Below are 12,289 nucleotides of genomic sequence, written 5' to 3'. Positions count from 1 at the left end.
CGAAAAAATGAAGCATCAGCGTCTCCAACACTGAAAATAAGTGCCTGATGTGTCGATTGAACAGATCTGTACGCTGTAGCCAAGAAAATTCAATTTTGCAGTGCAACAGAATCGCAATCAGACACCGTTAAGTATCGTTAAATATTTTTTCAAACATCTGATTTACAACTGAAATAGCTGATTCAGTGGGATTGTGGATGACATTCACATTGAATAAAGAAGTGGTGAAGGCGTTTTGGCATTACAAATAACTGACATTTTGCAGATCCAACGTAACAAACGCGTCTCCAATTGCAGCTCACCTGCAAAAACTGACTTCTCATGTGAACCGTCGATGATATACCGCCCTTTCTACATGCGCAGCAAAAAAGATTGAAACTACAAGGCAACTGAAATATAATGACATTATAAAGTACAACAAAAGCATATTCTTAATGAAAAGTGGGTGCGCACAAAACCGCAAGGAGCTTTGGCGAAAGCAGTCCCTTCGCTAAGCCTCCTGCACAGAATACAAGCAGTTCCTGAATATAACTGTTATAGATATTTTTTTTACTTGACAGTTCGAGTATTACACTGATATAAATTACAACAATAACAACGCATTATGAAAGTTAATTATAATTGTCTCCTAACAATTGATTAAATTTCATGTCATACACTACTTCATTCACAGCATGAAACATTGTATGTTGCTATTTCGTTACTGTAGATGTACTGGAAGTGTATTACGGTAAAATACATAAGTCCTGTTCTCAATGGATTTTATAGTAATGACATCCTAAAATTTCCTGAAGCTTGTTATCGTCTTTGCTACCTATCACTCTCAGCCAACATGTTTATAGTTGAAATTCAGAGGCTAACATGATTACTACACAGCGTAAGTAGGACTACCTTGTACATATTTCTTGAAAAGCAGTGTATTTCTGCTACAGATTAGTGTTAGTATACGTCCTTAAATGGTAGCTGGTTCACGAGTCTTCTGACTAGTTTCATACTGTTCTCACGCCTTCCTTTCCTGCGCTAGCCTCTTCATCTCACACTAGGTCCACAGTTACATGCATTCCAATCTCTGTCTTCCCCTACAGGTTTTACCCTCTACAGCTCCGTCTAGTACCATGGAAATTATTCTCGGATGTATTAACACATGTCCTGGTACCCTACCCCATCTTTTTGTCAATGTTATACCTATATTCTTAGCCTATTCAGTGAAGAACCTCCTCGTCCCTACCTTCAGTCCACTTGATTTTCAACATCCTTCTGTAGCATCACACCTCACACTCCTCGATTCTCTCCTGTTACGATTTTTCCATTGTCCATTATTCGCTACCATTCAATGCCGTACTCCTCACAAATTTCATCTTCAAATTAAGGCCGATGTTTGATACCAGTACACTTGTTTTGATCAGAAATGCCCGCTTTGCTTGTCCCAGTTTGCTTTTTATTTTCTCTATGATTCGTCCGTCGTAGTTTATTTTGCTTCCGAGCAGCAGAATCGCTTAACTTCATCTACTTTATGATATCACTTTTGATGTTAGGTTTCTCGCTGTTCTCATTTCTGACACTTCTGATTATTTTGTCTTTTTCCGCTTCACTCTCAATCCATACTCTAAGTTCATTAGGCTGTTCTTTGCATTCAGCGGATCCTGCAATTCTTCTTCACCTTCACTTAGGATAGCATTGTCATCAGCGAATCTTATCACTGATACCCTTTCACAGTGTATTTTAATCGAACTCTTGAAACTTCCTTTTGTTTCCGTCATTGCTTCTTCGATTTATAGATTGAGCGTTAGGAACAAAAAAATTGCATCCCTGTCTTACACCCTTTTTATTCCGAGCACTTCTTTCTTTGTCTTCCAGTCTTACTGTGCACACTTGGTTCTTGTAAACATTGTATATTACCAGTCTTTCACTACAGCTTACTCCCACTTTAGTCAGAATTTCAAATATCCCGCACGAATTTACATGGGCTTACACTTTTTCAAGGTGACAGATACTATGTGCGTTTTTTGATTTTCTTCAGTCTTGCTTCCATTATCAGTCGCAACGTCATAACTGCCTCTCTGGTATCTTTACCTTTCCTAAATCCAAACTGATCGACCTCTAACAAATCCTCAATTTTCTTTTATTTTCTTCTGTGTATTACTCTTGTCAGCAACTCGGAAACATGTGCTGTTACATTGACTGTGCGACAGTTCTCGCGGTTATCTGCCATTATTATCTTTAAAATTTTGTGAGTAGTATTTTCCCGAAAGTCCGATAGCTCATAGATTCTACGAACCAACTTAAATAGTAATTTTGTTGCCACCTCTCACAAATGGTTTAAAAATTCCTACGGATTCTTGTTCATCCCTTCTGCCTTATTTCGTGTGAATTCTTCCAGATCGCTTTCAGATTCCGACTCTGACATTAGATCCTCTACAATTCCCTCATCGATATCACTTTCATCTTCTGTAGCATCGTCAAAGATGTCCTCAGTAACCGAGCGAGGTGGCGCAGTGGCCAGCCCACTGGACTCGCATTCGGGAGGACGACGGTTCAATCCCGCTTCCTGCCATCCTGATTTAGGTTTTCCGTGATTTCCCTAAATCGCTCCAAGCAAATGCCGGGATGGTTCCTTTGAAAGGGCACGGCCGACTTCTTTCCCTATCCTTCCTTAACCCGACGAGACCGATGACCTCGCTGTCTGGTCTCCTCCCCCAAACAGCTCAACCCAACCCATGTCCTCCCCCTCACAGAGACCCTAAATGTGCTCTTTCCACCTATCCTCTCTGTCCTCTGCGCTTAACACTCAAATTCCCGTTACACTCTCAGCGTTACCACACTTGTTTCTAATTTCACCAAATACTGATTTGATTTTTCTATATGCTGCGTCAGTCCTGCCAATGATAATTCCTTTTTCGATTTCTTCACGTCTTTCCTGCAGCCATTTCAACTTGGGTACCGTGCTCTTACGAGTTATTTATGTACTTTGTGGCTTATATTTTGTATTCCTGTCTTTCCCTGAACATTTATGTATTACCTTCATTGTGCCTATGGTTCCGTGGCCAACATCTGTGGTTCTCATTTTAAAGATATGTACTCCTCTTCGGTTGAACTGCTTACTCTGATATTCCCAGCCGGCCGCTCTGACCGAGCGGCTCTATGCGTTTCAGTCCGGAACCGCGCTGCTGCTATGGTCGGAGGTTCGAATCCTGCCTCGGGCATGGATATGTGTGATATCCTTAGGTTAGTTAGGTTCTAAGTCTAGGGGACTGATGACCACAGATGTTACGGCCCATAGTGCTTAGAGCCATCTGATATTCCCTACGCAGTCTCTACATCTTTAGGGAACTTCAAATAAGTTTCAGCATTCCTTAATACTTCAGCATCACACTTCCTTCCACACTGGTTCTTCTAAACGATTCTCTTAAATATCAATTTACTTTTCATCATTACTGAGCTGAAATGTGATCTGACTAAGGAATGGTCCAATCTGACATATCGAAACACGCTCTGAATTTTTTGGTTTAGGGAAAGAATACAGCGAAAGAAAGACACTGCCAGAATGTTAGCTGCCAAGACGCACTGCAAGTACAAAATTTTTTTTAAAAACAGAGGCGCAAATTTCCATCCCTACCAGGGCCGTAGCGGACTCCTCATGCACAACATGGCAAATGCCTATCCTATATTGACTGTGCATCGGTAAACAGATAACACGACTCGTCGTGATTGTAATTTCTGCAACAAATTTCAGTTTCGGTTAATAGTTTCTGTGAAATAATTGTCCGCAGTTACTTTTCACTCAAACTTGCAACTCATTTAATCCGTAATAGTTATCACTTGATTTTGCGGTAGTGTGTCAAAAATGAAGATAAAACTGATTTAATATTCATTGTGTTTAGTGCTTAATGTCAAGCGGTGTCCCAACCCCCTTTCGCTTGCTAAAATCTGATTGTGAACTGTATAAATGGAAGTAAGAGTTACACGAAGTAGTAAATACGCACCAAAATGAAATTTGCGAAAGTGTGAAAGAAAGGAAAACTATCTGAAACATTTACTGTACAGGGTGACCACAAAGATCTGTTACTCCCCGTTAATAATCAACTTGATGATTAAATAACGTGCAGAACAGTTATTTAGTGAAGTTTTCTTTAGATGTGAAACATGTAGAGCCGTTCGTGAGTGGCAGTGCATCGTTACCAATGGAAATCTGGAAATCTACAAGACTGGTCCCTCGGAGTCGCAATTGAAATGAGTACCGCCGATTTCAACGCTTCTTCGACCTGGTTAAGCAGATTAAGAAATCAAACAGTTCAGGAAGTCGCTAAACAACCAAGTTTGCCTCAAATAAAAGTGTAGAGGAGATGTCATTAACTAACAGCTGATATTGGACAAACCTTGATGTTTTTCCGTACATCTGTTTTTTCTGGTGCCAGTCTGTCAGATTTCGTAAAATAACTGCTTACAAACCACACTTCATCATTCTGAAGCGAAAAAAAGACAGTGTGTTGGGAAATCTACTAATGCTAAGTCACGTTCATGTACAACAGTTACAGTGATAAATCCGCTAGCATTACTATTTCCACAGCTTTATATGTATTCACGAACCTCAAGACATATTAGGACGAAAAATAGGAAAAAAATCTGTTTAGTGGCAACAATCTCATAATCGAGCCATCAGAATCTGGTAAAACAGGAAATAATAGTTTTTAATACTTCGTTCAAAACGCAGAAATCAATTCACTGCCCTCGCTCTGTCTCTCAGGAGGTCAACGATAAGACTCTTGACATAATTCAAATTCCACGAAGATCAACCAATTTGACACTCAACAAAGCAATTTTTTGGCTGTGGAAAGTAGTTTTAAGGAAACTGTCAATAGAATTTCCGATAGCTCTGTGTCATTTGTGGTTCATCAGGAGAACAGTATTCTTGAATGTCAGTCATCTATGCCCTATCAGTTTCCATTGATATATTTTACGAAGTCTGCTCGGTATGCAGCACAATAAGCATAGCAGCTGCTAGGACCATTTCTTACTCGCACACCATTCTGTGTAAATAAAACCAGTAATTACCGTACTATGAAGCACCTAAAATTATTACTTTTTCTTTCGTCAGGTGTGCCTGGTGTAAGGAAAAGGTTTGGTCCGTCATTCAAATGACACTTCACTTTATTGTGACGATATGAGAAATAAACAAGGAACTGTTTCATTGTTACTAAGACATAGATTATTCAAAAATTACCATAAGAATAGTGTGATTGGAGTTATTATAAAATCGTCTACATGTAAGATACATTTCTTTTCAATAAATTGAAACCACGATTGATGAGAGACGTCTGTATTGTAACATCAGGCACTGCCTTTATTTACTATCCCTTGCTGATCACCTTTGTAAGAGTTACATGTTTGTAAGAGTTACAATTTAGCTATCGATACGAGCTGCGTCTTAGTCAAAACATTAATGACGTGTAGCATTTTTGGGTGGTTTAGGTGCTTCAAATTGGTTTATGTCACACCGGATGTTAGCACTACGCGGCTATATGCTCCCATGTCGACAGCCGATCACGGGCTACGGAGGAAGGGCTGCACAAACCGCTGTCATAGAGAGCAAGGAACCTCAACAATTTTTATAAAATATTTGCAGCGAGTCTTAGCAGCTAAAATTTTGACAGTGCGATTTTTTCCCTTCTACTCTTCCCGCAAAAAAAAAACAAATTCCAGGTTGCATTCCTCGTGAGTCTATATCTGCACCTGGTTATGCCTTACAGCCCAGTATCTGATTTCGGAGACTCTGTCAGACAATGATGTAATTCAGCTGCAACTTTCTTGAGTCTCCAGATATTTCCTAAGTATATCACCTCCTCTTGTGATTTTCGAACAGAGTGTTCACTATTATCACCTGAAATTTATTACAGAACTTAGTTGTTCTCCTCTCTCGTTTCTACTGCCAAGCCCATATTCTCCTGTAACCCGTTCTACTGTTACGTCGGCGTTCCAGTCCCCCTAATTATTAGATTTTCATCTCTCCTTACGTACTGAATTACCCGTTCACTATACTTATATACTTTCTCTGTCTCTTCATCTTCTACTTGCGACGCTGGCATGTACATCTGAACTATGGTTGTCGGCGTTGGTTTTCCAGTGGAATCTGATGAGAACAATCCCATCACTAAACTGTTCACAGTATCTTGCTCTCTGCCCTTCCTTCCTATTCATAACGAATCCACTCCAGTTACAACATTTATTGCTGCTGTTGATATCACCCTATATTCATCGGACTACAAATCCTTGTCTTCCTTCCATTTCACTTCAGTGGCCCACACTAAATCTAGACTGATCTTACGCAATGTATTTTTCAAAATTTCCAGCTTTCCTATTGCTTTCAGACTACTGACATTGTATTCTCCGACTCGTAGAATGTCATCCCTTGGTTGGTCATTGCGTCTTTTTCTCAGAGTCATCTCTCACTTGGCATTCCCCGCCCAGAGATTCAAATGGGGCACCAAGCCGGGATCGTTTGCTAATGGAGAGATCATCATGACACTTTTCCAGTGTGCTATGGATACGCCTTATGTGTCTTTTAAGCTGTGGTTTCCATTACCTTGTGCATCTTCATGCCGTTGATCATTGCTGATTCTTTCGCTTTTTAGGAGCGTAGAAGTAACTATGTCCCCTTAATGCGACATGACTAATAAATGTAATATGTAATAGCTAGGTAGTAGTTGACTCAGACCTACGGGTACATTTTTTAAAAAGATCCATCAGTTAATAATTTAATTTAGTCTTGTATTTAAATACGCTTTACTCGCCTGTGCTCAGTGGAGATACGACATGATAGTGAATGGATGCACCTCCAGCGCTTTGTCCGAAGATGGTTACTTTTTCTGGATCACCACCAAACACTGCTATGTTCCTCTGTACCCAGTGCAGAGCCTCTGTCTGGTCTTTAAGACCCATGTTTCCTGGGACGACTTTGTCTCCCGTGCTTAGGAAACCTACAAAATTTTTTTTTTAATATGATGTATTTAGAAAACTTGCAGGCGAGGTATAATTATGTACAGGGCGTCCTGTTTACCTTGACCACCCAAAGTAACTGTTTGTCCAGATGCAAATTACAAAATGTTTCCAGCAAATGTTCTTTAGCCGTCAGGGGGCATCAATAAGCATGATTGCCTTCGATGTAGCTTTGTTTTTTACGAAGATTTGAACAGCGGTACGACTTTTCTAAATGGCACCCTGTATTTTTATTCGGTAATTCATTTCCTCTCCTAAAGACCTATTCAAAAATGTTTCACAGTGTACCATTCACTGAAACAAAACGTTATTACATAAAACAACACTGACGTTGGCGCTCCCAGGAGCTTAGTGCTGGTACTCTGGGCAATGGAACACATCCACGTGCCGACGTTGACAAATGTAAACATAAGTAGAATGCACACCCGTCATTCCGTTAACCATCGTCAGTTGAAGAGTTGTGTGAGTAGAATGTACACCAACAAAGAGATGGTAGAAATTCTACTCATCTATGGGGGCCGGCCAATGTGGCCGTGCGGTTCTAGGCACTTCAGTCTGGAACCGCGTGACCGCTACGGTCGCAGGTTCGAATCCTGCCTCGGGCATGGATGTGTGTGATGTCCTTAGATTAGTTAGGTTTAAGTAGTTCTACTTTCTAGGGGACTGATGACGACAGATGTTAAGTCCCATAGTGCTCAGAGCCATTTGAACCATCTATGGGGAATGTAAGTTAGCAGAACAATAATTGCACTTCTGTTTTCTTATGTATGGGTACATTTAGTACGATAGTTTATCCCTTTTAAGTACTGTTGTGTAGAGCAGGCATATAGTAAAGACTGTCCTTCCTACAAATTGCATCGAAATGATGGTTCTTTTATTGTTGTTGTTGAAGGTAAGCGAAATGCTACGCAGGCAACGGAACTGTACAGAGAGCGATATCCTGACAAGAACCCACCTTCCTGACGGGTGTTTTCTCGTCTTGTTGCGACGCTTCCGGAAACGGGAAGTTTCAACTCACGACAAAGCAATCGTCGTAGCACTCGCACAGACGAAGCTGTCGGAGTTATTGTTCTCGCTTCCGTTGCTATGAATCGACATGTGAGCACCCGACAGCTTGAACACTGTGAGCGTGTGGGGTTGAACTGAGATTCTGTTATTCTGCGCAATGGATTAATCTGAGATGTACCCTTTACCCTGTGGCTCCTGCAAGATGCAACTGCTGGCCGGGGCGACCGCTATGATCGCAGGTTCGAATCCTGCCTCGGGCATGGATGTGTGTGATGTCCTTATGGTAGTTAGGTTTAAGTAGTGCTAAGTTCTAGGGGGCTGATGACCACAGTAGTTAAGTCCCATAGTGCTCAGAGCCATTTAAACCATTTTGAACCAAGATGCAATTTCCACCCCCCCACACTACTACAGAAGTCAGACAGACACCCCTAACGTTCTAAAGAGAAATGCCTGAAAAACTTTCAGCAATAAATATCTTCTGGATTCGTCCGCGGTAAGGAAATGACACAAAATTTCACGAAATTTCTTACGTAACTAGTGGGATACTTGGGTACTGGAGTAGTGCTAGTTAGTGTAAGAAAAACATGAAATCACAATGGCACTTTTAGTTATGAATTCAAGTTATATCCTGGTTCTTTTCGGAATGTGAAGTTACCTCTCAAGGATAGGATTCGCTAATGAAATTGCTATACAAAGTTTAAGATGGTTGTTAACTTGGCAGAATGGCTGAGAGGCGTACGTACTCAACTTGAATAATTGTCCTTTAGAATGTTGCTAGGTACGGTCAAGGCTGCCGCATCTGAAATGAAGTGAAGTGTACTGTTGTGGAGGAAATATGGGGCTCGCTATAGCTGTAGCGCACAATACCGTAAGCTGCAAAGACTGCTGTCTGCGCCGCTCGCTGCTGACAAATAAGATAACTCTCGTTCTATCTGGATTGACCTTCGCCAATCAAACTCTCCCTATGCCTTGATGAAGTTAAGGACTCCTATTCGCTCCTAGTCTAACTATTGGCGTGGTACACTGGTCACACAACCAGTCCACCGTAATGCCACTCAAAAATTCGCTCACAGGCGTCTAACTATAACTCTGTCCGTTCACACTGCACAATGTGGCGGCCAACACAGTGAACAACGCTTAATCGCAAGGACTCAATATAGAGTTGCACTTCAATTCGCTCTCGACAGAGGTGCTCTCCTAGTGAAGTACTGAGGAGAGACTTGTTCCTCGCTCCAAGAGTGACAAATGCGCCTCTCCACGCCAGACGTGAAGGGGTATATCTTTCAGTCTCTTCCATTACTCCTTCAGCTCAAGGCATCAGAGATATCGTCTGCCAATCAGCATTGCTCTTCTAAAACGGGAGAATGACGTTTCGTTTAAGGCGACCAATCCAAAAACCTGTAGCATTGGCGTTTAGCGTTTGCTATCTCCCTGTGAAAATCTCTGAAACTGCGTGATATGTGTAAAGAATGCGTAGACTGGCTACTCCCACGCAATGTAGCGGAATTTGCTTTTAAGCCAAACACGGGCTCATTCCCCCTTTTCACTTGGGCCCACGCTGTCCGCTCCACGGGCAGTCACCGGCCGACATAGGCTGGGCCGTACTCTGCAGCGACCGGCGTCCCGTTGTGCGGTTTCTCTCCTGAACTAAAAGCTCCTGTGACCGTCGTCTCTGGAATGTATGTGTGTATATCAGCCTCAAGTATTTCAACCATGGTGCGCTTACTTGTTATTTGCATATCGTTTACATGAATTCATACAACACTGACTTTATCTTATCGAGTTTGGGTTCGAATGATGCGTCTTGATGTGTGGAATATGATTGTGAGGGCGGAATATGTAAGCAATGAAGGTTAGGAGACCACGACGTGTTACAACGCATATTCTTACATGTCACCCGTTCCATCCTTACCATGTACATCTACATCAAGAATTGCATGGGAATGATTTCCAGAGTCGTGTACAGTTGTGCCAGTGGGCAAAGCAGTAAATTCTCGCCAACTTGAACTTCTTCTCCAATCTTCTATTTACGATGAATGTTCCTTCTCAAACAAAGGACATGAACATGCATTATTGGTTCAGCGACAACTCACGATGGCTTAGACAGGTGGGACATCAGAGTCAATGGGGAGTTAACGTCTGGTGTGGGATGCTTGGTACTACAATTATTGGCCCTTATTTCATCAATGGTAGTCTAAACGGCACAGCGTATGCCAACTTCCTCAGACGAATTCTTCCTCCTCTTCTGGATGAAATGCCGCTAAGAACCAGAATGCTTATGTGGTATCAACACGATGGATGTCCAGCACATAACGCCTTGCGTGCACGTCGTGTTCTGAACTGAAGGTATCCTGCCAGATGGGTTGGTCGAAGAGGAACGGTTATTTGGCCTGCTGGGTCGTCTAATTTAAATCTTCTGGACTTTTTCCTTTGGGGATGCATTAAATACGTTATCTGTCGCCATATTCCAACGAATACAGAGGACATGCAAGAACGTATCGTGGTTGCTTGTAATTCTCTTCAGCAGCCTGCGCTGGAAGCAGTAAATAATTTTTTCATTCAATGAGTGCACCAGTGTATCGATGTCCAGAGTCACCACTTTGAGCACCTATGAATGTTTTACTCCTGGGCAATGGTACCAGAGAGTCCAAGTCAATTTTGAGTTATGTTTTTACTTAGTTTTCATTTGTTTTCTGACAACTCCAGCAAGTGGACGTGTTGTGATCCCGGGCTCAAACTCAGAGTTGTGTTATGTAATTAATAACGTTGTGTTTCAGTGAATGGTACCCTGTGATACATTTCTGAATAGGTCCTTAGGAGAGGGAATGAATTACCGAATAACAAATACAGGGTGTCATTTAAAAAAGTCATACCGCTGTTCATATCTTTGTAAAAAACAAAGTTACAACGAAGGCAATCATGCTGATTGATGTCCCCCTGACGGCTAGAGAACATTTGCTTGAAACATTTTCCAATTTGCATCTGTACAAACAGTTATGTACGGTGGTCAAGATAAATGAGACGCCCTGTATGTAGTGAGGTAATGAGTAGACTGAGGGTACAGTTTATGCCAGATCACTTTCGTAGCAATTTTTTAGTGGTGCGTTCTGCAGCTAAGATTAAGTCTACCTACTAGAATGATACTAGAGTATTATTTGTACAATGTAGATAAACATCGCTTATTTTAGATGTACAGTTTGGACACACATTTCAGCAGAAAATAATTACACGCACAGCAAATTCTATGTCTAGACACGTAGGATTTCCTCCAAAACCGCTTATCAGAAAGTAGAAAAGAAATCTCTAACAAATATGGACAAAAGGAAAGAGCACTAATGTTCACTAATCTAAACGTGAAACTAAACGTTTTTTCGTAATATTTTGTTCCGTTAGGATAGAACTAATGTCCATAGTAATGATATTTGTTACCTAACAGACCGAGACGATAATTTATGCTGACGAAGACGACGTCTTGGTCAACGTAGTAATTTGGTATTGCGCTATCACCAGAAGTTCCTGTGAAACATCCACCATGGATCCAAACCATAACAGCTTTAAGTTCTTGTTTCTGTAAGGCCGCCTGTATAAATACGTAAAATCATCGTATTGAGTCGTGTGAAAAACTACACAAAATCTTATAACCAATTTTTTGACATAACTTTGTTTCGCTATTATTCATAAAGGTCTCAGTCAGGTTTTGTCAGGTTAGTAATTTATGCAGTAATTCTTTCCAAATTATACGTACCTCTGGACCATAAACATTAAGGTGGAGGCAGTCTTCGTTCCCAACTGCTTCATTGTCTTCAATTTGAGGACAGTGCGACCCTAGCGACAGGGCGTCTCTGACGCCAGACCACGCAGCTTTGGCCACTGGCGGCTGTGCAAAAGAGAAAGTTTCATGGTACGTCAAAATTTTGTGAGTGTAGAGCGTACTGTAAGACGCAGAAACAATATTTATCTATCAACAGTGCAAAAACGAATTAGCGAACAGAAAAAGGGAATTGTTCGAAGAAGCTGTTCCAAGCTGATACTTGACATAGAATCCTCAGTGTCTATTCCCCGTTTTCTTTCGTTTTCTTTCTCAAAAGTAATGAAATCAATTTAAAAATACTGATGAATTACCTGAACAAATACAGCCTTCTAAGTACGTCACAATTCGGGTTACAAAGTGATGGAAATAGAGAATCAGTCAGTTGCAGTAGAATTCACAAAAGTGATACTTGATGATCTTGACAAGGTAGAGTATTGAGTACGTCATACACACTCTCTTAGAACCGTACGAGGACCA

The 12,289-nt window shown here is 41.2% G+C and overlaps 1 protein-coding gene across 1 annotated transcript in view; it reads right to left on the bottom strand.

The window, feature by feature from the left end:
* LOC126236940 (venom carboxylesterase-6-like) overlaps positions 1 to 12,289 on the bottom strand; it is a 101,022-nt gene that overhangs the window by 65,248 nt on the left and 23,485 nt on the right. The window contains exons 3-5 of the mRNA XM_049946631.1: positions 11,747 to 11,878; positions 11,431 to 11,581; positions 6,789 to 6,974 (exon numbers count right to left, since the gene is read on the bottom strand). Of these exons, the coding sequence (XP_049802588.1) occupies positions 6,789 to 6,974; positions 11,431 to 11,581; positions 11,747 to 11,878 (469 nt within the window). The remainder of the gene's footprint in view (positions 1 to 6,788; positions 6,975 to 11,430; positions 11,582 to 11,746; positions 11,879 to 12,289) is intronic.

This window comes from Schistocerca nitens, chromosome 2, assembly GCF_023898315.1.
Source record: "Schistocerca nitens isolate TAMUIC-IGC-003100 chromosome 2, iqSchNite1.1, whole genome shotgun sequence".
NCBI classification, from domain to species: Eukaryota; Metazoa; Arthropoda; class Insecta; order Orthoptera; family Acrididae; genus Schistocerca; species Schistocerca nitens.
This window is presented reverse-complemented; position numbering and strand designations above follow the sequence as displayed.